Source organism: Equus asinus, chromosome 14, assembly GCF_041296235.1.
Source record: "Equus asinus isolate D_3611 breed Donkey chromosome 14, EquAss-T2T_v2, whole genome shotgun sequence".
In the NCBI taxonomy this organism is placed as follows: domain Eukaryota; kingdom Metazoa; phylum Chordata; class Mammalia; order Perissodactyla; family Equidae; genus Equus; species Equus asinus.
The window spans coordinates 46,533,563-46,556,547 of NC_091803.1; the positions used below are offsets into that span (position 1 = coordinate 46,533,563).

Here is a 22,985-nt window from a genome sequence, read left to right on the forward strand (position 1 = left end):
GCGCCGCGGAGGAGGATGGGAAGCGAGCCTCCCGGACCAATCTGCGCCGGTGCAGACGCAGTTCTCCGCCGGGGGCGCCGGGCGGCGCATGCGCAGGCGCGAGGTTTCCGTTGAGAAGGTGCCGCGGCGGCGCCGGAGGTAGGAGGAGCTGAGCTTTGGGGCTGGGAGTCCGCACCCGGGAGAGGAGATCAGCTACCTCGGGCCTCTCTCGCTCCCCTGAGGGGGAAGAGCCGTCTCGCCTGCCTCAGCCGCGGTGTGGAGGCGGGAGCCGCGCTTGGGTGGAGGGGGCCGGGCCACCTGAAAGGAGGACGGGTGGGGGGTTCCGGATACCCAGGGGGTCACGGCTCGGGGGTCACTCTGGCAATCGGAATTCGCCGTCAGAGTCCTTGACAGCCCTTCTCCCGCTTCCACCTGTGTCACTGGGTTGGGGGGAGCGAGGGTCCGCCCCACACCTGCCCATTCATTCATTCCGCGTCTGCTGTGAGCCCGGCGCCGCGGTAGGTACAAGGCTGAGCAGGCACAAGTCGCCGGCCCTCTGGAAACTTGCAGTGTCGTAGGACCCGCTATTTCCTTCAGCAAATATTGATTGAGCACGTATAAGAGACGGACTGTTGTAAGACTAGAAGCAACAGAGATGTGGAGACAGCGCAGAGTGGAGGGTGGGATTTGCCCTAGCTCTCCACGTCCAACAGGAGAAAGTCAGTTTGCTTAGCCTGACGTTGCAGGCGCTTGGACACTGATCTCTGCTTCTCCCTGCAGCCTTCTCTCCTACCACCACTTTCTTTTTCCTCCGATTGCACCAAACTCTTTGCAGTTAATTAATTCAACAGATAATTGTCGAGCACTTTGTATAAGTCAGGTGCTTTATCAGCCAAAGAGAATACGAAGTAAAATAGATGAGTCTTTGCCCTCCTGAAGTTTTCAGATTAGTAGGGGACAGATAATAAGTCAATAAATAAAAATATAAGAGCTGATGCCCAGGAACCACACTGCCTGGATTTGATCTCAGCCCTGCCACTTCAAAAGCTGTGTGAACTTGAGCCAGTTCTTCATTCTTGTGCCTGATTCCTTGCTATAAAGAAGGGGTGATAATATTCTACAGAATAGGGTTGTTGTAAGGATTAAATGAGTTAGATTTATAAAGCAATTGGACCGGTTCTTGGCATTCAGTAAGCATTCAGTAAATGTTACCTATTACATATGATTATAACTTGTGATAAATGCCATTGTGAAAACATTGTGTGATAGTAGAAAGTAACGGGGGTGGAGAGGATCCATTTAGATAAAGGATGAGGGGAAGCTTGTCTAAGGAAGTGACATGGAAGATGAGAATGAGCCAGCCACGCAAAGTAGATTCTAGGCATGTGTGTCTGCCCAGCTCTGGAAAATGAGATGATTAATGGGATTACTTGGACAGTGGAGATGGCGTTATTGTATGTGAAATGAACTTTCTGGCATTGCGTCATTCCATTTTGATTTGTGAATCTCACTAAACTGTGCTAATGTAAATAATCCTGCCCGTAAGGCCCAATCTTTGCATATGGGCAGCATTCTGGTCACCTGAATTTGGAGAGCTCTTGCTAAGGTGAGAGGATGGTGAAAGGTGGCCTTTTTTTGATTTGGAAAAATTGGTTGTATCAATGAAAGATGAGCCTCCTGTGTTCCTATCTTTTGTTTCTTCCTGAGTGTTCAAGTGCATATTCTCTCTCTCTCATTACATTGCCTGCTGATAGAGCCTTTAATAGCTAGAGGCCTTGGACCAGCGTAGGCTTAAGAGATAGTTTATCTGGATTCGGGGGTCATCTTGTTTCTGTGGTGACTGCCTTTCATGGGATTCATTCCCAAGATTTCGGTAAAAACAATACTCTTGCAATATGCACACGTTTCTCTGCCTGTGGAAGAACATACTTTAACAGGTTTCTAGAGCTCTCCCCGCTGTTGTGTTGTGATATCCTGTAGGACAGTGAGTCTGTGTTAACCAGGCTTTACCTGAGTATTTGACAGAGGTATTGATATTCTGAAGACTTTTCCCATGTGTCACAAGCTCTTCCTTCCTGGAAAAAAATGTCATAAAATGACAATATCTGTCTAATTATACTTAGATGCTTTTGGTTTTCCACAGATGTGAAATTAAATGAACCAAACCTACTTTGTCACCATGGAGATCTTGGAGAATCACCTGAGCACCGAGTTCATATCTCTTGTATCTCGGAGGCATCTCCTGGACAACAAAACCTCTCAAATGTGACCTTTGACAGAGGGAAGCTTTAAATGTGCTGTTTGACACAGGCTTAATTTTAAGAAAGACATTTTAAATCATTAGGGAAGGGAAAAGAGTACTTTTTGCTCAATTGTGCAAACTCTCCAGGTATCTCAGTGAGAAGTAGAGAGGAATCCTAATGAAGCTGCAAGTCTGAATGAGGCCCAGCTAGGCTCGTTCTCGGTCCCCAGATTGACCCTCACTCCTCTGACGACCAGCCTGAAAGCCTTGAAACCGGTCACATGATGGATGACTCAGACGATGATTTTAAGGAACTCTGTGCCACCTTTTTCCAAAGGGTGAAGAAAAATGGCACCAAAGAAGGGTCAGGGGAAAGGAAGACACAAAAGGCCTCAGATGGCACTCAGACAAGCAAACCGAAAAGGACCAAACCAACTGCTACCAAGAGCAAAACCCTTCAAGGCCCCAGGGAGAGGAAAACTCGATCTGGCAGCCAGGGCCCTAGGACTAAAAAGCAAGGGGCACGCAAGTGTCAGGAGAGAGAACCAGCTCCCCCTGAGGATGGGGAGGGAGGCGTGTGTGCTTCTGCTGTGTTCCAGGAATGTGCGCGGAGCACCCAGTCAGGTAACCAGGCCAGAACCCTGCTGAGAGGAAGCCACAGGAGATTCGTCCTGTATTAAACAGGGGTCAGAAAAATGTCTGAAAAAGCCTAGGTAGTAAATTTTTTTGGCTTTGCAGGCCATAAGGTCTGTGCCACAACTCCTCAACTCCCTAGACCATATGTAAGCGAATGGGCTGTGTTCCAACGAAACTTCATTTACAAAAGCAAGCAGCTAGCCCGAGGACCAGAGTTTGCCAACTCCTGTTTTAAATAATAGTCATAAAAAATATAACCCCTGTGTGAATTTTCTACATGATCATGTTTGGGGCCCTCTGCTCTTTCAGAGTTTCCTATTAATGTTTAGATTATGTAGTTGACATGAATTACACGAATGTGAAAATAATGCTGCTTCTCTTATTTTCTCGAACTCCTTCCAAAGTGGGTAAGTTGCATTGGGCCAGCCAGTTTGGTTAGACTGCTGAAAAGGCTTAAGTCTCAGGAAAATCTTCAGGTCCTTCCTTTCTCCTCCAAACACCTTTTATTCTTTTCTCCCCCCCCCCTCTTTTTTTTTGTTTAAAGCAGCTCTCTTACCCTGCTGTCTTTGGCGTACTGAACCACATGCTTAGCATACAGACTTCATTCAGAACTGAAAACCAGCCTTGCGTATATAATATAGTGCAAGATCTTTGGGCATCTGAGTTCTGTTTCTAAATTTTTCTCACCTTCACTTCCTGATCTTAAATAATACTTTTTACCTAGCATGGTCAGCATGCTCTCCCAGTGGAGTGGCGGTAGAGACTAAGCTCGCAGAGACTGGCGTAAGCTTCAGTAATGTTGCTGCAGTGGCATTGGTCCTTCACACTGCCTTCCAGAGTCCAGTGAAAGCTATGCAGGATTCCCCCAGAAAACCGCACCCGTAAACACCCCTGTGAAATTGACATACAGCTTCAGGGGCTTTGTGGAGCCCCACTGGAGGCCATCTGTGGACACCAAACTAAAGGAGAACTTCTGACCTAGAAAGATAGAAATGTTTGTCATTAATATTTCTTTAACAACGGCTCTTTAGAGATATAATTCACATCCTGTAAAATTCAACCTGTTGAAGTGTACAGTTCAGTGGTTTTAGTATATTTACAGAGTTGTGCAACCATCACCACTACCTCATTTTAGAACACTTTCATCACCCCCAAAATAAACCCTGTGCTCATTAGCAGTCACTCCTCATTCCCCCTCCTGTCACAGATGTTTATGACAGGTATATTTATATTACCACAAACAGTGAGGTTACCAACAGTCAATCCTAGTCACAATTGAGAGTTAAACCAAACTAGTTGGTAAAGTTGAAACTTGGGCCTGACCTGTATCTGGTGGAAGAGTCTTGTTTCTCCAGCTAGAACAAATGCCTATGAATGTTTTTTGCCTTTTTGCCAGAGGCTGCTCCTGACAGCATCTCCCAGCCGCCTCCTTCCTGTCTGACTGCAATTGTGCCAAGTCCCTCCAAACCCCGGACGGCAGAGCTGGTCCTACAGCGAATGCAGCAGTTCAAGAGAGCAGACCCGGAGCGTTTGAAACATGCCTCGGAAGGGAGCTCCCTCAAGGCTGCACTTGAAGAAAACCTCCCAGTGGGCCTTGGAGAGGAGATGATGGCAGGGAACGGTATGCTGGGAGTTTTCTGTCTTCCCAACAGGGATAAGTTCTAACTTTGGAGGAAGGGAGGCAAGAAGGAACCAGCATTCATTGCGTTCCTGCTGGGGGCGAGCTCTCTGCCTGGGAGTCTGCCTTTGCCACTTCAGTGTATCAAGCCAGAGAACAGAGGGTCCCTTGGGTCATTTCTTACTTAGCTTCTTTGACAAGGTACCTCTTCCTCTTTTTTTTATTTTGACTTTTAATTATAAAATTTTTCCCATACAGAAAAGTCAAAAAAATATGTTACAATGAACCACCTACATCCTCAACCTAGATTTAAGAATTGTCAACATTTGTCACATATTTTTTAAGTCTCTATAAAGACACATACATTTCTTTTGTACCATTCGAAAGTAAGGTGTAGATCATTATGCTTTGCCCCTAGATTCTCCTACATAATCGCAATGCCGCAGTGCCATGGTATTGCCTGGCATCTAGTTCATATTAAAATTTCCCCAGTTGTCCCAAGGATAGCTTTTATAACTGTTTCTTTTTTTTCTGAACGAAGATTCATCAGAACTATACGTTCACACATTGCACATGGCTATAATTCAGTGGTCTCTTAAGGTCTAGACTCCAAAACAGTCCACTTGTCTTTTTTTTATGATACTGACTTTTTGAAGAGTCCAGGACAATTGCCCACTTTCTGGATTTGTTTGATGGTTTCCTCATGGTGTCCTTTAATCCCTTCCTGTAACCCTGTGAGTTATACTATGAGTAAACTAGGGGTGTGCGTGGCTCCAGGTTGAACAGTTGGACAACACTTAGCAGCTGTGCACTGCATATTGCACCACCCCAAGAGGCACATATTGTTGGGTAGGTCTATGCTTTATCCCCTAAACAATATGAATCCTCATCTCTGATGAAAATATACAAAAGGAAAGAAATAGGAAGAAAGCGTATTCCTATGTAGTTTCTTGATGTTGCATTTGCAGATTTCACCTTGGGAGCGCTGAGGATTCTCAGGCTGTCCCAAAGGTCTACACGGGTAGCAGTGTACTATCTGCTGTGGCATCAGTCCTCGTGGCAACCAAGGGGTGCAGAGGAGTCGCTCAGCCAGTGTGTGAGCTCAGCACCTGCCCTCCGTGTGACTCAGTTGTTTCCCTGTAGCTTCGTAGCATACCCAATAATGCTCAGGAGAGAGAAACCATTTCTTTGTCAAAAAAAAACAGGGCACCAAAATGGAGTGTAATGCTTTCTGGCTTTGGTGGAAAGAGTAATAGGCCATAGTAATTTTCAAGAACTGGGGATTTATGAAGTTCTCAGGGCACGTCCTTCGTGAGTCCCAAGGGTCTGCTCCAGCAATGTCAGATGTAAGAGAGGCCACAACGGTGGGCACGATCACCTTGGGAGCCATCTTCAGACCAGAATCAGTCCGTCCTTTGGTCTGATGCTGAGAAAGAGACTCTGTCTTTTAACTGAGAAAGGCATTTCATTCTGACCTGGTTCTTCTGATGGGCAACAGAAGGTCACAGCAGTTGGGAAGGTTGAGCTTTGAAGAGAAAACTTAGATATGCTGGAATAGGAGCTTTGTAAACCTGGAATGCCCGAGGTAGCTGACTTTAGCAGGAGTGGAAGGATGAAAGGCAAGTTCTCTAAGACCTTGATACTCAAAAGAGTGGTCCTGGACCACCAGCATTGGCCTCGCCTGGACCTTGTTAGAAATATAGAATCTCAGGCTCCACCTAGACCTCCAGAATATGAACCTACAGTTTAACAAGCTTCCCAGGTGATTCTTATGCATATTAAACTTTGAGAAGTACTGTTCTAGGAGCCCGGTGTCACTGGAAGGTGCGGGGCATGAGGCAGAGTGGTGCTGGGTCTGGTTCCTCCGCGCTCCACCCAGTGTCTGTGCTCTGCGAGATCCCACAGAGGTGTGAGGATGAGCTCATGCTCATGGATCTTCGTGCCTCTCCACAGGATCTGGGCCCATGCTGCCTGCTACAGAGAGTGATGCTGCAGTGGCCCTGGCCCTGCAACGGGAGTTTGGGCAGGAACGAGCATCTGCACATGATGACAGCCTGGAGGACAAGGGGTTGTTCTTCTGCCAGATCTGTCAAAAGAACCTCTCAGCTATGAACATGACACGAAGGGAGCAGCATGTGAACCGGTAGGAGCAGCTCAGCCGTCGCCTGTCCACAGTCACGTCTCGCCTGGGTGTGACCAGATCCAGGGGCTCCCTGTGGCGGTAGTGGGAATCTTGAGACACCTTACTGTGATGCTAACACCTCAGTGTTGGTGTCAACCTGTCCTTGCTTTTTTTTTAACAGCTTTACTGAGATATAATTCACATACCATACAATTCAGCCATTTAAAGTGAATAGTTCAATGGCTTTTATTTAGTATATTCACAGAGTTTTGCCACCATCACCACAATCAAATTTAGAACATTCTCATCAACCGAAAAAGAGAACTTGTATCCATTAGCACTCACTCCCCACTCCCTCTCCCAGCCCCTGGCAACCACGGATCTACTTTCTGTCTCTATGGATTTGCCTATTCTAGACATAAGTGGAATCATACACTTTGTGGCCTTTTGTGTCTGGCACCCTTCACTCAGCCTCATGTTTTCAAAGTTCATCCATGTTGTAGTGTGTGTCAGTGCTTCATTCCTTTTTATGGCCGAATAATGTTCCACTGGATGGCTAGATCATATCTTGTTTATCTCTTCATCCGTTGATGGACATCTGGATTGTTTCCACCTTTTGACTGTTGTGAATAGAGCTGCTGTGAACATGCATTTCATGTATTTGCTTGAGGATCTGTTTTCAGTTCTTTTGGGTATATACTTAGGAATAGAATTGCTGGGTCATATGGTGACTCTATATTGAATATATCCATGCTTTCTTTAGCCACCTTTGCTAACAGATACCTAAATTCATTGTCTGGAGGCTGACTACAGGCTGTGTGAAGGGATTGGCATTAGGGGAACAAGCTCTGGCCCACAGCATGTCCATGTTGACGTGGATTCACATCTACAATCCACATTACCGGGGAGGGTGGTCCTCCTATGTTTATTGTCTTCCTCCAGGTGCTTGGATGAGGCTGAAAAGGCGCTGAGACCTTCCGCACCTCAGATCCCTGAATGCCCAATTTGTGGCAAGCTATTTCTCACCCCAAAGAGCAGGATCAGTCACTTGAAACAGTGTGCAGTGAAGATGGAGGTTGGCCCCCAGCTCCTGCTCCAGGCCGTGCGGCTGCAGACAGCTCAGGCTGAGGGGTCTTGCAGCACACCGGCATCAGGGTGAGTCACATGAAAAGGAAGAAAATCAAAGAAGTACTCTGATTGGTCCAAAAAAACCCAAAAGCCTTTTGTAGTACTGGAGGATAGCAAAGCCCTCGCTGATTGTGGAAATGAAACATTTGAGAAGGAAATCGGGCAGTCTCCACGGGGAATGAGGAGGAGACGGATTCTGCATCCTTGAAGGCTTTGAAGTGGTCCATGCGGGTGTATCTATAGAAGGGACCATTTGGACTGGTTTCCTCAAGGTCCTTCCTGGGATTTTTCCATTCCCATGATCCTGCGGTCAGTGTCCTCTAGAGCAGCTGAGAATTCAGTAGTTCACTTTACCACATCTATTTCATGTGTGGTACAGCATGGCTTCCATCTCAACATAGTCCGGTTTTCATACTGTTAATGTAAGATTGCTCGTCATAGTTCAAAGAGTTGGTGAGACAGAACCATGGCTTTTAAAATAAATTTTCATGAATTATATGCTTAAGTGTTCAAATAGGAGGCCCTCCTGATAGCCAGAAACAAGTCCTCGCATGCAAACCACAGGCACACAAGTGGTGGAGGGTCAGCCCTCCTCCACATTGCCCCTGCCACTGTGGACACGAGAGACGACCCCAACATAGAGAACAAAGGCACTGTGGGCCCTGGACATGTTTCCTTGGACAGCTATCAGGAGCAAAGGGAAGGCCACGGGTGGTGGCTCTGTTTGTCCCAGCTACTGCCTTGCACCCAGGTTAGAGGCACCTGGGCTGGGCTAGTGCTGAGACTGGGGAGGACAGAGGTCAGGTCTTAGCTGGCAGCCTGTCTATATTAGAGCACATCAACACTAGCATTGTAGGCCTCCTTAAGGCCTGAGAATAGACATTATCTCAGCCATTGCTTGCCTTTTGTCAGGACCACACTGAAACCATCTACTCAGATAAAACGTATCTGCTTTTTAAGTACCTCCAAAAAGTGAAACAAGATATGTGTGAGTCCTGCTAGAAGGTTTTAGAGTAGAAAGCTACAACAAATGGACACCCTTGCTGAGACTTTGAACCTCACCTCCCCTAAGGCCTAGGCTGGGGCATTTGGAACTCTGGGGTAGTCACAACTCCCCGGCCAGGGCACATATGCTAGTGAGGCACCCCACTCACCTCTGCACCCCTCACATGCTCTCACCTCAGCCCAGCCCTGCCTGCTGGGGCCAGAGGTGCAGCCTGCAGCAGCTGCCTTCCTCACAGAGACGGGGGCCCCAACATGTTGGGCGGGCTCCCTTCCCTCTTGGAGACTGGTTATCATGCAGGATTCCCAGGAAGTTGGAACTGAATTAGGGCTCCCTTAGACCTTCCAAGGTGATCCCTGGCCCAGTAGTGAGCACGAGCTTTTGTGAAAGCCAGAGGTGCTTCCCAGCATGCCCCTGCAGCAGCAGGGCAGGTGGTCCTGGGCTTGGGCTTCCTTTTTTCCCTTCACCGTCCTTCTTCTTGCCCAGCCTGTTGGGATTCAGCAGGCAGTCTAGGTTCCCTCCAGCCAGGAAATCCTTTAAATAAGTCTCCTTCGAGCCAAAAAAGGTGTTGCACGTTGGCCTCCAATCCAGCTGACCACATTGGCGGGCTAAGGTGGGAGGCCTTTCTTTCAGGCCTTGGGCAGAGGCATTGCCCTGGGGCCCTCACAGGAGGGAGGGGATCATTTTATGACCAGTGTGGCCAGGACCACCTTGGGAGCATCTGAAGTATCGACGGGCAGAAGTTGGTAGAATCCGGGGAGCTGACTCAGAGCCATCGAGTGTTGACTCCACCGGAGGGGTTTGGCCACATCTAGGCTGTGCAGGTAGCACTGATGGCTTTTTAGTATGTCTGCCAAGAACCTGGCTGGGCAGCGTCTCACAGAAGGACCCAGACCCATCCACGTCTGGACCGTGATGAACTTTTGGCTCAGGATCACATGAGTTTACATGAGGCAATAGAATGAGCTCTGTGAACACGTGAAGCAGTTGATGCTTCTGTCTGATGGGTCTACATTTATCCCCTTTCTCTTCTCCTAGTCAGAGAAGAAGGAGTCCAGGCCTCTCTGGTCCAGTGGGGACCACCTCAGAACAGGAAGCACTCGCACCTCTGGCCCTCACTAACCTTTCTGTTTGGTTGCCTTTCAAGCTTCAGCAATCACGTTGGAGGTCTGAAGCGGAAGGGAGCCACCAACAAGAAGGAGCCGAAGAAGAGGCGGAAGGTCAACGAGCCTGAGGCGCCGTCCGAGGACCTGCTGGTGGCCATGGCTCTGTCCCGGTCTGAGATGGAGCAGCAAGCAGTGCCGGCCACACTCAGATTGGGAAACACTTTTTCTGAGAGGACAAGACCGGGAGCAGGTACATGGCCAAGAGTGGTGGCCCTGGGTTTGGAGGGTGCCTCGCTGCACTGTTGCTGGCTGAAGGTATACTGCTGGGGGGGGCCTCAGGGTGAGTGGACGACTCCTTTGTTGACCGTGTTTCTGCTTTTGCTCTCCAGAGAAGAAGAGTCGCAAGAAGAAAGCTCTTGCTTCTGCCCCCCAGCTGTTAGTCCAGGACTCGGAGACCACAGGGAGACAGATAGAGGATCGCGTGGCCCAGCTCTTTGCAGAGGAAGTGGAGTTGTCCAACACGCCACCACTTCCTGGGAGCAGAATTTTAAAGGAAGAGCTGGAAAAGGCCAGCTGGTGTCTGCAACTACCTAGAGGGAAGCAGAACTTTCTGTGGGAGCGCAGTGCCCTGACCGGGGCCTTGACGCTGGAATCCTTTTACACGGCAAGCCTGGTCCCTCCCATGGTGCCCCAGCGGCCTGCCAAGGTGCGCCCTCCCCTCCAGGCACATGCGGTGGGCTTTGGGGAGAGGTTGGCAGCTCCAGGATTGCAGCACTGGGTATCAACAGCTGGGGGAGGGAAGGGGAGAAAGCCCAGGGGCGTGTGCTGTAGCGTGTTTCTCTTTGCAGCAACTTGATGGCTCTCCTGATAAGAATAGGGAGGAGCACTGGTTCCCAAATGTATCTTGTTCCTGGAGAGCTTGTGTGAAATGCAGTCCCGGGCCCCACCCCCGAGGGCTGGCATAATCTGCCTATGATGGGACCCAGGACAGATAAGCCTGAGGCAGGTGGTCCTGGAGTCAGTATTTACCCTCTTGAGGCCATTTAGATGCCATTAGGAGGACGGGGTCCCCCAGGGACCTTTCTGCAGACGTGGATGCCACAGGCATGGCCTTCGCCATGACAGAGAAGCCTGTTGACAGTGGTGGGGAAAAGCTTCCCAGGGTTGCTCTGGGCTGTGGCTGGTACCTTTGAGGACCTTCTGTGTGGTGGCTGCTGCAGTAGCCACAGGGTCACTCTGGCTTCTGACTTCTTTCAGGGTCTCACACAGGAGCCTACGCTGCCACCAGTGCTACCTGACCAGCCAGAGCCAGGTGTGCGAACACCACCTGCTTTCCACAGCACCTGTTCTGCAGGTGGAACCCCCAGGAATCCGTCAGTCTCTGCCAGCCAGAGGGATCACCAGGCCCTGCAGGACCTCATAGACCTGGCAGGAGAGGGGCTGAGCGCCAGCCCGTGGCCCTGCAGAGGGGGCCTGGCCAGCTTGGGAGAGACCTCAGGTGAGACACTGGATGGGACACCTGGCCAGCCCCGCCCTCTGAGACCCTCCCCTCCCTGTCGCCCTGGCTGCGACAGACTAGTCCTTGCAGTGCTGTGATGGCCACTCACATTCGAGGTTCCCTGACTTGTCCCCATACAGTGGGGAGAACACAGTCCCTGTAGATGCTTTCCTCAAAGCATCCTGTGACATAGGTAAGTCTGTCACAAACCAAGGACAGAGCTGTCTGCCGAGAGCGAGTGATGGCATGGGCTAATTTTGTCTACTTTACTGCCTCTCTGCTAGTACCCTCTCTTGGGAGGGGGTGGTGGTGGTAAAAGCTGTTTGTGGGCGGTTTGCTTTCAATGAAGAATCCTCGGATAACAAGCGCCTCCGAGGCACCTCTGGGGTCAGCTCAGCCGACCGCTGATGCTCTTTCCCTGGTGCCGGGAGGTCACGTTCTTTTAACCTGCAAATCCTTCTCGCAGGGATGGACTTATCACCCGGTGGCCTTCCACTGACTGGCTTTGTCCTGCCACGCAAGGAGAAGCAGCTGGAGAGGGGCGGCCAGGCTTCGGTAAGGATGGGGACTTCTCCCTGCCCCCGGCTCTGCAGACTTCACTGTGTGTTCAGTGTGGTCGGCTCTCTGCCAGCCTCCAGGCCGTTGCACGAGTCCATTGGTTTCCTAGACCCCTTTCAGCTGAGCCAGGCAAGAGCCCACAGGAGCCTCCTCTCCCCTTCTCCGGGCTCTGCCATGAGCTTTTTGTTGTTGAACTCTGGGGGTACCTCAGTAGCCAAGCCCCGGGAGCCCGCTCTGTCCTGGGAGCCCAGAGGGATTGCCATTGCTCTGTGAGGCTACCTCATTCAGCCCACTGCTCTGTGTGCTTATTTCTCAATGTTTCATTCATTCCTTTAGGCCTTACTGTGCTCCTCCTATGTACGGGTCCGAGGCTGGCCTCCAACTAACAGTTCATGTTCTGTGTTAGTGTCAAATCGGGTTAGAAGTTGGGTTTTCCTTAGAGTGGACATCATCCCATTAGTGTATCATTATCAGCCAAACACTTCACACCAGGCTCACCCTGGTGACCATGACACATAGTCAGAGAAGGGACTTGGAGCTCCTCTCGGCTGGGTCCCTGAACTGCTTGGACTCGGGATCCTTGTCTGTACCTGGGGCTGGTAAGTTTCCTCAAAGAAACACAGCCTGGCGCACACACAGCACTCTGCAGCTGCTAATGCTGCAATCACAGCTTTGTTATAACCATTCCGCCTCTCGACTTGCTGGTCCTTCCCATGTTAGGCCAGGGCATTCAGTATACTAGAGAATTTGAGAAAGAAGCTAGCGTTTTGCTGTTCTATATCGCTGAGTGCCTTAAGGTAACTTAAAGGTGGAACCTAGCCTAGGAACCCTCGTGGAGAGGAGCACCAGCTCGGTTGGGGACTTGCACAGTTAGAGATAGGCAGTAGATGGAAGTGATGCTCTTCTCTTGTTTCAGCTCTCCCTCGGTTTGCTGGTGGCTGACTTCAGTGCCATGGTCAATAACCCACACCTGAGTGACGTCCAGTTTCAGACAGACAGTGGGGAGGTGTTGTATGCTCACAAGTTTGTGCTTTATGCCCGATGCCCGCTTCTCATTCAGTATGTAAGTAGCCAACAAGCGGCGCCTCCATCCCACTCGAGCCTCCTGACCTTCTTCTCCTCTGCTCTCGTCCTCCCCCAGCCCCCCTTCCCTTCCCCTCTTCCTCCCTCTCTCGCTCTCTGGTTGTCTTCCTCTTCACTCTCTGCCCAGGCTGACTCCCTGTCTTACTGCCCCCTTAGCTCCCTGCTCCTGAGCCCCATCACTTCCACTCCCCCCATGCTCTCACCCATCTCCCTCCCTGCTCTCCTCCCGCTGCCCCAGAGCCGTTTTTGTCTCTGTTGCCATAACAGTGAAGCTTCCATGAAGAAGATACATTTGAGGTTAGGAAGTGTATGAGGAGATGACTTCAGGATTGGGAAACATCAGATTTCTTGTTCCATTGAATAAAAATCCTTTTTTGCCCAGAATTGTTTCCTTTTCCTCTATTTGTGTAATTATAAAGTCTTATAATTGACCTGTTTAAGGGTGAACTGCTGACTGACATGTCTGCACTGACATGGATTTATTTGACTTGAATATCATGTTGCAGGAATATGGGCAACTGCTGCTGGTCTCTATCAGAAGGTTCTGGTGCCTTTGATCCATCTATAAGAAGGAACTAACTGGGTTCTTGAACATCTATCCCCGATTTGGTTTTGAAAACAGAAGTTTTATGGCCTAACCTGCAGAATTCCCGGCCAACAGAATGGAGCGACACTGACGAGTGCTCGTCCTGGGGATAAGGCTGTTTGTAGATTAGAGACTCACAGGACCTCTCAGACCCTCTGTTTCCCCCCAAATCAATAAACCTTCTGTATTTTATTTCACCCTCAGGTAAACAGTGAAGGCTTCTTTGCTGTAGAGGATGGAGATCTGAGAACCCAGCGTGTCCTGCTGAGTGACGTGAGCACTGAGGCCACCCGTGCATTCCTGCATTATCTCTACACTGCGGACACTGGCCTGCCTCCCCAGCTGACCCCTGACCTGAGTTCCCTGGCCCACAGGTCCAGATTATTCTTTCCATTTACTTCATGGCTTTTGACATTAACTGACAAGGATCAGCAGATTGGTGGCTCACGGGAGGGTCCGGGCTGGGTCCGTTCCATACCTTTTAATCCCAAGGTTTGCCCAGTGGAGACCTTGAACAGAGCTCATTAACTGGAAGTCTAGCCAGAGTGGATGCTTCAGGAGAGCCAAGCACTGTGGAGGAGGGCCTCCGCCCAGTCACATGGCTTTTAGCTTCCTGGGCATTATGAGAGAGTGGTCTTCAGCCTCAACTCCCCCCAAACACTGCTGCTCCTTGATTGTTCTGCCATTGTGGTTGAACAACGGCAGTCTTTTCCCAAGTCCCAGAAAATAGAAGTGGATAGAATGCTTAGTCTTGGCTCCTATGAATTTGCACCTACCTGATTTGTCCACACCAGTATGTCAGGAGATGTGGTAGGTAGCTCAGCAAAAAAAAAGGTGTTCTACCTCCCAACAAGGCTTGAGGGACTCTGGGACAAAACCTTGTTCATCCAAGGCTGCGTCATCCCTCGGGTGCATTTTTAGGAAAGGATCAGCTCAGCCTCTGGGGATTTAAATGTCCTGATTAGACCACAGAGCCTTCAAGCAGGAGGCAGGCTGGCGTGCGCATCGGCCAAGGCTGGCCTGTGACGGGTTTACCTCGGTCACCGTGCTTTGGGTGCCTTTCAAGGCAGCGTGTGCTCTCCAGTTGTGCAGTACCACCAATCCCTGTTGTCTTCAGCTCAGCCCGTGCACCCCTTCATGTGTGTGCAGTCGAGTTGGTGAGCCCTGCCTTAAAGGCTCATGAGTCTCTGTTTCTAGAGCCGAGTGGCCTGGGGTCTTGCTGGGTGTGGGCATGGGCATCATCTTTGCAGGAGAGCAGGGAAAAGGCCAGGACTGAGTTACGGTTGTTCTCCCTTTGAGGACTTCTGCTCTGGGGGTGTCTGGCCGCCGGCTCTGTGCCAGGTGGTGGTAATGCACAGCGTTTCCTGTTGCAGGTTTGGTGTGAGTGAGCTTGTTCACCTGTGCGAACAAGTGCCTGTCATGATGGATTCAGAGCGTGGGCAATGGAAAGATAAAGAAGACGAGGATTGTGAAAGCAGAGCTGAGAATTTCCAAGAACTCTTGAGGTCAATGTGGATAGATGAAGAGGAAGAAGCAGAGGCTTTGTCGAAATCTGAGAGCCATGAAGAAGACAGAGAAAAGGTGAATGAAGCAGAAATGGAAGAAATTTATGAATTCGCAGCTACTCAGCGAAAGCTGCTCCAGGAGGAAAGAGCTCCAGAGATCAAGGAAGAAACCAACCAACTTGGGGAGGATGACCCAGTTTCTGGGCAAATCTTAGCGAGCGTCCAGGTTAAAGAACAGCTGGAAAATGGAGAACAAATGGAATCTTCTGGTCAAGGAAGAGACGAGACCTCAGCCAAGTGGAAAAATGTGAGACAGTCCATGCTCCTGGCGCTCGAGGGCCAGTGTTCAGATGGGGAGGAGAAAGCAGAGGCCCCAAAGGAAGCACGGGATCGTTCCAGCTCCTCTAGCCCTCCTCAGAGCTGCCGGGCAGAGAGAAAGGAAGGCACCTTTTTGTATTCAGTTGATGTTGATGATGATGATGGTGATGATGGTGATGCTGAGCGACCCTTTTCATCAACTCAGGGAGGATACCAAATAAGTGATCCCAAGGAAGGAAACAGCACTACTGGGGAAAGAGGGGTGGAGAGTTCCCTAACCCCCGCTAGATGGCAGGCACCCCCATCGCACCCGTGCTTCCTCCCGTCACAGCCCCTTCAAGGCAGGAGTCCCGGTCGGCCACACCCTCGCCCTCATCACACAAGCGACTCATCCCCGCTAACCCCCCAGTTGCAGGGCGGAGCTTCCAGGGTGGCTTCCCAGGACTCACCATCCAAGCAGAAGAAGGGCAAGAGCCTTCTCACGTTACTTAAAGATTCAGGCCACCAGAAAGCCGAAGAATATGGTTCTACATTGGAACGCAGAAATAAAGGGGTCCTAATCTCCCCAGAAAAATCTCCGTCCATTGACCTAACCCAGTCAAAACCTGGCCATTTGAGCTCCAGATCTCAGAAGCCTCCATCTACTGTCAACAGAGAAGATGAGATTATCCTTTTACTGGATTCAGATGAAGAGTTGGAGTTGGAACAAACCAAAATAAAGTCAGTTTTTAATGATCCCCTGGAAGAAAGGAAAGTTCTAGAAGTTAGCCCCAAGTCTTCTGAGCTGTTTCCTATCATCGACGTTGATGCAGATCAGGAACCTTCCCAAAGCCCACCAAGAAGAGAGGCCACTTTGCAGGGGGAGGAGGATGGGCCACCGGGGAACCAGGGCTCTGTGGGTGGCAGAGGGACCCCCCGGCTGTTCTGTGATCCCGAGAGCAGCCCTGACGAGGACAGCAACACAGATAACTCGTGGCTGGTACCCGCCACCCCGCTGGCCAGCAGAAGCCGTGACTGTTCATCACAGACCCAAATCACGGGCCTCAAGTCCAGGACTTCAGCAGATCAAATGGTTCAGCTCAAGCCCAGGGCCCCGTTACACAACACGGATGTACCCAAAGCTGTGAATAAGTTTTCGGTGATTGTGCCACAGACATCATCGTCATGCCTGGTTGCCGTCGCTCCTGGAAGCCCTGACAGTGGAAGGCAGGTCTACAGAAGCCTTTCCAGTCCCCATCCCAAGCACCACAAGCACTTTCCTCCTCTGGCTCCCTGTCCGATCTCAGGAGGCCTTGCTGATTTCACTGGGCAGTTCCAGAAGCGCTCGCCGCCTGGGCCCAGCCTGCCGAGTCAGGCCACAGCGAGTGAAGTGGTGGAGGTTGAGGACAGTGAAGATGAGCAGGAGGTGGCCTCCCGGCAGGTGAACAGCAGCCCCCTGCTGGACAGTGATCCCCCAATTCCAGTTGACGATTGCTGTTGGCAGGTTGAGCCCCTCTCACCGATTCCAATTGACCACTTGAACCTCGAGCGGACTGGCCCCCTGAGCACCAGTAGCCCTGGCGGTAGGGTTGGGGAGGCCCCAGACAGCGGTGACTACCACTCTCCAGCATTCCTGGGTACCACTCCTATCCGAGGAAGCTGCACTGGCCGAAGAAAGTCTCAAGAGAAATCCCTGCGGGCCGGCTCCCCTGGGAGCAGCAGGCCGAGCCTACTGAATTCAGCTCTGTGGGATGATTGGGATGGAGAAGAACAGAAGTCTCCAGAGGTTCTTCTGGCCCAGACACTGAGTGCTGATCAAGCTCAGAAATCAGAAGAGTTAGAGACACCAAGTGAGTAGTGGGGAGAGGTATTTGTCTTTTACGCTATTTTACACAAAGGGGCATGGAGGAGATCAGTAGTGACAATACCGGGTGGCGATGCTGAAGGGACTGTTGGTCTGTGGCAAGCCCCTTCCCTTCCTTCCAAATCCCTCTCCATGGTTGAGGGAGAACTGGCTTGCTATCAAACATATACTTGTTAGCCAGTAAGTCAGGGCCTCCTAAACTTGCCTGGATCCTATGGTTTGCCTGGGCACTTGTTAAAAATCCATCTCTATGGACCCCACTCCAGAATACTGAACCAGCATCTCCAAAAGGCCAGGACACCTACAGCCAGGTGTGCCTGGGGATCAGACAAGTGTGGCTCCTCAACAAGTTAAACACAGAATCATCATATGACCCAGCACTTCCGCTCCTACATAATCATCCAGAAGAACTGAAGTCAGAACTCAAACAGATCCTTGTACACAAATGTTCACAGCAGCATTATTCACATTAGCCAAAAGGTGGAAACAACCCAAATGTCCATCAGCTGATCAATGGATAAACAAAATGTGGTCCATCCATACAATGAAATATTATTCAGCCATAAAAGGAATAAAGCACTGACACATGTTACAACATGAGTGAACCTTGAAAACATGCTAGGAGAAAAAAGCCAGACACAAAGGACCACATATTGTATGATTACATTTCTATGAAATCTCCAGAATAGGCAAATCCATAGAGACCGAAAGTAGATAGTGAATGCCAGGGGCTGGGGGGAGGGGAGAATAGGGAGTGACTGCTTGTTGGGTACAGAATTTCCTTTGGGGGAGATGAAAATGTCCTGGAACTAGACTGAGGTGACGATTGCACAACATTGTGAATATACTAAGTGCCACTGAATTGTTCACTTTAAAATTTTGTTATGAGATGGCGCAAGTGTGCTGTGAGCCTCCATCCTTCCTTATCTGCTCCCCTGACCCTCCCCAGTGGAGGGATGCCACTTCCCAGCTCATTTCAGTCGTAGGGGAGCATCAGAGCCCCCAGTGTCGGCCCCTCCAGGCGCTGCTGCCCTCTAGCCGGGCAGGTCCAGGGAGAAACAGGAAGGGGCAGGGTAGCATTGAGCAGTGACTGGTAACAGGGAGACAGAGCTTGTGAGGCAGAGCATCTGTCTGCGACCTGGCATTTCATTTCCTCCTAAAATCCTACACTAATTGGGCATCATTGACCAGCACTTTCAGCCTTGAGCAGGCTTCAGAATTGCCTGGAGAGCCTCTTAAAACACACATGGCTGGGCCCCACCTCAGAGCTTCTGCTTGAGGAGTTCTGGGGTGTGACCAAGAATTTGCATTTCTAACTGGTTCCCAGGTGGTGCCATGAGAACTGCTGCAGGAGATGTTAGACCAGGGGACCTTGGTCTGAATCTGAGGTGGGCTTCAAGGGGGTGACACACTCTCTGAAATTATATAAAGAAAGAATTGTATGCATTTTTCAGGAGACAGAGCCTGTTGTTTTCACTAGAGTCTCAGAGAGCTCCATGCTCATAAAAAGGATAAAAACCAAAGCCCATATGTTCCTAAATTGTCTCTTTGTCTTTAAAACACTGATCTCTTGTTAAAATAACTTTATTGAGATATTATCCACATATGATAAAATTCACTCTTTAAAATGTACAATCCAGTGGTTTTTCGTACATTCACAATGTTCTGTGATCGTCACCACTATCTAATTCCAGAACATTTTTATCACCCAAAAATAAATCCCATACCCGTTAGCAGTCATCCCCATTGCCCCTTCACCCCATCCCCTGGCAGCCACCCATCTGGACTCTGCCCCGTTCACACAGCATCAGCATTGCACAGGGCCGTGGCCCTCACCATGTGCAGTGTGATGCTTTCCCACAGGAAGACACAACTCCAGGGTCCAATGGTACAGAGGTGGATGTCACCGCTCTCACAGAGCAAAATGCTGACTGGGCTTTCTTCAAGTGCAGTATTTCTCTTGGTGACCCTAACAGGGTCAGAAGAGGTAAATCCAGTTGCCTCGTGCTAAAACGTGTTTCTTTTGTTCTACCCAGAAGGTGCTAATCGGAAGAAGAACTTGCCCCCGAAAGTGCCCATAACTCCAATGCCAAGGTATTCCATCATGGAGACCCCAATACTGAAGAAAGAGCTGGATAGGTTGGTGTTGTTCTTGAAAGCTTGCTCATAAGTGGTCCCCTCCCTGCTGCGCATGACCAGGCTTAGCGAGGCTGGGAGCTGAAGGATCCAGCATGGGGCTCCATCTACCTTGGGCTCTGGTGGTGGGAACCACTGTGGGGAGGGAGTGTGTGTGACTGCTGGCTCTCTGCATACTGTTCCCCAAATTACCCAGGCCCCAAGAAGCTAAGAAATGAGACTCCTTCAGGTTACCCATCAGGTGACAGGTCTCCAAGTGCCACGTAGATGGAAATGGGACCCTAACTTAATAGTCTGAGTAAGGAGACCTGATTTTTTAAAAGAACATCAAAACTATCACATCCCAATGAATGCTGCTGGAAGTCATTGCTACCACCATGGCCCAGAACATGAGGCAAGGCCCTTCTGGAATATTCTTCAGCAGAAGCCCTGTTGGCACTCAGGATAGACACTAATCTCTGAATGCTCATAAAAGTCAGGCATTTAAGATTTCAATTACACAAAGCTATTTATTGATAATTGTTTGCTCTTTGCTGAGGTTCACCTGTGTCCCCATTCAGGTTTGGGGTCCGCCCTCTGCCCAAACGCCAGATGGTCCTGAAACTGAAAGAGATATTCCAGTACACTCATCAGACGCTGGAGTCAGACTCCGAGGACGAGAGTCAGTCCTCACAGGTGCCCCTGGAGGCTCCGCACAGCCAGACCCACATCACCAAGACCTCCAAGGCTTCAAGGGCAGCTGATCTTGCTCGGCTGGAAGCCGCTTCTGGCCCTGGTCCCCAAAGGTCCAAGGGACCCACTAAGACCAAGGGCTCCCGACATGGAAAGAAGCAGCCCGGTGGAAGCATCCCCACCCTGAGCACGTCATCGGCTGAGGAGGGGCCTCCAGGCCCTGATGGTGACGCCCAGCTCCCAGCCTCCCAGGAATCCACAGCCACCTCTGCGGATGGCAGTGACAGTTCCTTTGGCTCACAAAGGTAACTGGATATAAGAACAGAGCCAGTGGCTTTGTAGGTCCTTTGTCCAGTGGGTCTGAGAGTTGGCATAAGCAAGGCCTAATGGCGATGTTCAGAAATCCCAGTTGCCTTCTGGGTTTGACCTACAGGAAAGCCAGGTGGAGTTAGGGGCTGTCCACTGTGAGCCTCCTGAGCAGACCTCTGGAGCTCCCACACCTCGCCCCACAGAAGGCTCCCTCAAGAGGAGCCAGCCTAGCATGCCTTCTCGGGGCGGGGCCAGCTGCCGTTGGCAGTACATTCTGGCCAAGGGCAGGATCCTGCTCAGGCTGGAGGCTAGAGTGCTGGTGACAGCAGCCTGGAGTTTCCTGCCACCCTCTGGGGTCGTCCATGCCACATGCCAGGCTCCACAGGGGACAGAGAAACACACTCCTTCCCTCAAAGAGGCTTGTGGTCTTGGAGCTGGAGACAAGGGGTGTCGCAAAACGTTACTGTCTGGTTCCTTTCAGTTCTTCCTCCTGTGAGTTTGGAGCGGCCTTGGAGTCTGCAGGAGAAGATGAGGAGGGTGAGGAGGCAGCCGCCCAGGCAGTGGCCACAGAGGAGGCAGTGAGGCGCTACATCCGCTCCAAGCCGGCCCTCTACCGCAAGGTGCTGCTCTACCAGCCCTTTGAGCTGGCAGAGCTACAGGCCGAGCTGAAGCAGCATGGCATCCGCATGGCCATGGGGAAGCTGCTGGATTTCCTGGACGCCCACTGCATCACCTTCACCACCGCCACGGCCCGCAAGGAGAAGCTCGAGAAGAAGAGGCGGCAGCCTGTGGGCAAGAAGAAGGGGGGCAGATCTGACAAGCCTATGCCCCCATCCCCAGCCCTGGCCGTCAGCAGCCTGTGAGGGTCTGCAGCCCCCGTTGGCAGCCAGGCCTCCCCAGGTGTTTCTGGGCTTCGACACCACATCCTCTCCCCCTGTGAAAAGGACGACAGCACTGACCTGGATCGTCCTCTTGACTCCATTTCCCACATGGTGTTCAGAGCACGTCGCCCACTGGATTGAGGGCCCCGGGACCCCTCCCTCTGTTGGTGCCCAGAGTTTGTCTCCCATTAACCCTGTTGGGCCCCCATGTGTTTCAGAAGGGCAGTGGGCCACTGCCAGCTGGCCGGAGCGAGGCTTGATTCAGCCTCTCCACAGCCTCGGATTCAGTCTTTTGTTTTCCGTGTCCCTCAGTCGCAGGTATCCATGTCCTGAGATGGATGTTCAGGTCCAGCCTGTCCCTGCCCCATCTGTCTTCTCAGCACTCGGGCTGTAACCCCAGTCTCCACCAGCAGACCAGGTGTCCACAGGCTTCCTACACTGCCATGTCCCAGGTGCTCTGCTGGGCCAGCCATCCTGCCCAGACATCTGTCAGTGTCACCAGCAGCCTCCAAACTGGACAGTGCAGAAGGGCCCAGAACAGCTCTGAAGCCCCCAAGACAAGCCTGTTCTTTGTTAACTGGTTCTGCAGGTGTGTGGTAAAGCTGCCTCCGGCCTCAGGAGCAGTGCGGGGTACAGGTGAGGGCCAGTAAGAAGAAGAGTTGGGTCTTTAATCCTTGTGAATGTCTTGTCTGTTTTAAATACAGTGCAGTCCATTTTATATGACGTGCAATAAAAACAAAAAGGCTTTATAAAAACCTTCCAGATGCTGTGCTCTAGAAAAATAACAAAGGAAGCAGGCCATGAGCTTCACCCGCAGCTCCCCTGCTGCCCCCACACCCATGTCTGCAGAAGGCCTTTGTGCCTCTTCTTCATCTCAAGGGATAGCCAAGGCCTGCTGACTCCCATTTCTCTTCATTCATTCGTTCATCCATGTGTTTGTCTGTCCGTACACCTGCATTAAGAGAGCCCTTACCAGACCCTGAGCTCCAGCCCTCCATGCTCACAGTGAGGCCTGAGGCCCAGCAGCATCACCCGGGGTTGCTACAGATGCAGGCTCAGGTCCACCCGGACCCACTGAGTCAGAACCTGCGTTTTAACAGGAGGAGTTTGCGAAGTCTGCTCTGGCCTGTGTGCCGGCTCCTGTGGAGAGACGTCAGAAACTCGCCAGTGCTGCCAGTCATCTAGCACAGGAGACAGACTGGCCTGGCCTGTGCCGAGTGCAAGGGTCAGTGCTCGGGTGTCCTGAAGCGACAGCTTCGTGGAAGAGCGGGTTTGTGAGCTGGGCCTCAGGGGTCTGCAGTATTCAGAGGGCTGAAATGGGGTTTCTTGAAAACATGGTGGGTCCTGGTTCGTGACCAAGTGGAGAGAACTGACGCTCCCCACGCACACTGCCTGTGGACAGATGGTTAGCAGCAAGCCAGGGCTCAGATAACGACAGATGCCACATCGATCAGACTGAAGACAGAGTCTGGCCCATTTAAGAAGGTACCTGCTACATGGTTCTTACATGAACGGCTTGATCCCCCTGCCCTAGTATGGGCTATCTGAGGGAAGAGACATGGAGTTGGGAAGGTGGGAAGTGACTTGGGGTCCTTACTGGCTTCACTGGCTCCTGGTGGAGACTGTGGACCTGGACGTGCAGCATTGGGTACACGCCCCCAGGAGAGGCTGGGGCCCTCACTCCTCAGAAGGTGTGCAGACTTGCAGAACGCCACCAACCCCAGCTTGAGAAGAAGATGTTGAGGGAGGGGTTAAAATAGGT

General features: G+C 51.0%; 1 protein-coding gene across 5 annotated transcripts; it reads left to right on the forward strand.

Annotated features, from left to right (window-relative positions):
• The first annotated feature begins 7 nt into the window (after positions 1 to 7).
• SLX4 (SLX4 structure-specific endonuclease subunit) lies at positions 8 to 21,984 on the forward strand. 5 transcript variants are annotated; one of them, XM_014833181.3, is made up of 15 exons: positions 8 to 138; positions 2,123 to 2,845; positions 4,254 to 4,478; positions 6,429 to 6,618; positions 7,540 to 7,752; positions 9,876 to 10,084; positions 10,224 to 10,540; positions 11,092 to 11,332; positions 11,799 to 11,887; positions 12,807 to 12,953; positions 13,764 to 13,933; positions 14,933 to 17,211; positions 19,262 to 19,364; positions 19,922 to 20,338; positions 20,824 to 21,984. In XM_014833181.3, the coding sequence occupies exons 2-15, from the start codon at positions 2,503 to 2,505 to the stop codon at positions 21,203 to 21,205; spliced, it is 5,325 nt and encodes a 1,774-aa protein (XP_014688667.3). In that variant the 5' UTR covers positions 8 to 138; positions 2,123 to 2,502; the 3' UTR covers positions 21,206 to 21,984. The 5 variants fall into 5 exon arrangements, with proteins under 5 accessions (XP_014688667.3, XP_014688670.3, XP_044602744.2 ...); XM_014833184.3 differs by having other exon boundaries at positions 19,262 to 19,319; positions 20,824 to 21,974; XM_044746809.2 differs by having other exon boundaries at positions 19,265 to 19,364; positions 20,824 to 21,974.
• Positions 21,985 to 22,985: the final 1,001 nt, after the last annotated feature.

Excerpts from the sequence above, each read along its gene's own strand:
- SLX4 (XM_014833181.3), top strand. The coding sequence starts at position 2,503 with ATGATGGATGACTCAGACGATGATTTTAAGGAACTCTGTGCCACCTTT. Across the intron at positions 11,888-12,806 it reads AGAGGGGCGGCCAGGCTTCG|CTCTCCCTCGGTTTGCTGGT; the intron begins GTAAGGATGGGG and ends CTCTTGTTTCAG. Across the intron at positions 17,212-19,261 it reads AGAAGAGTTAGAGACACCAA|AAGGTGCTAATCGGAAGAAG; the intron begins GTGAGTAGTGGG and ends TGTTCTACCCAG.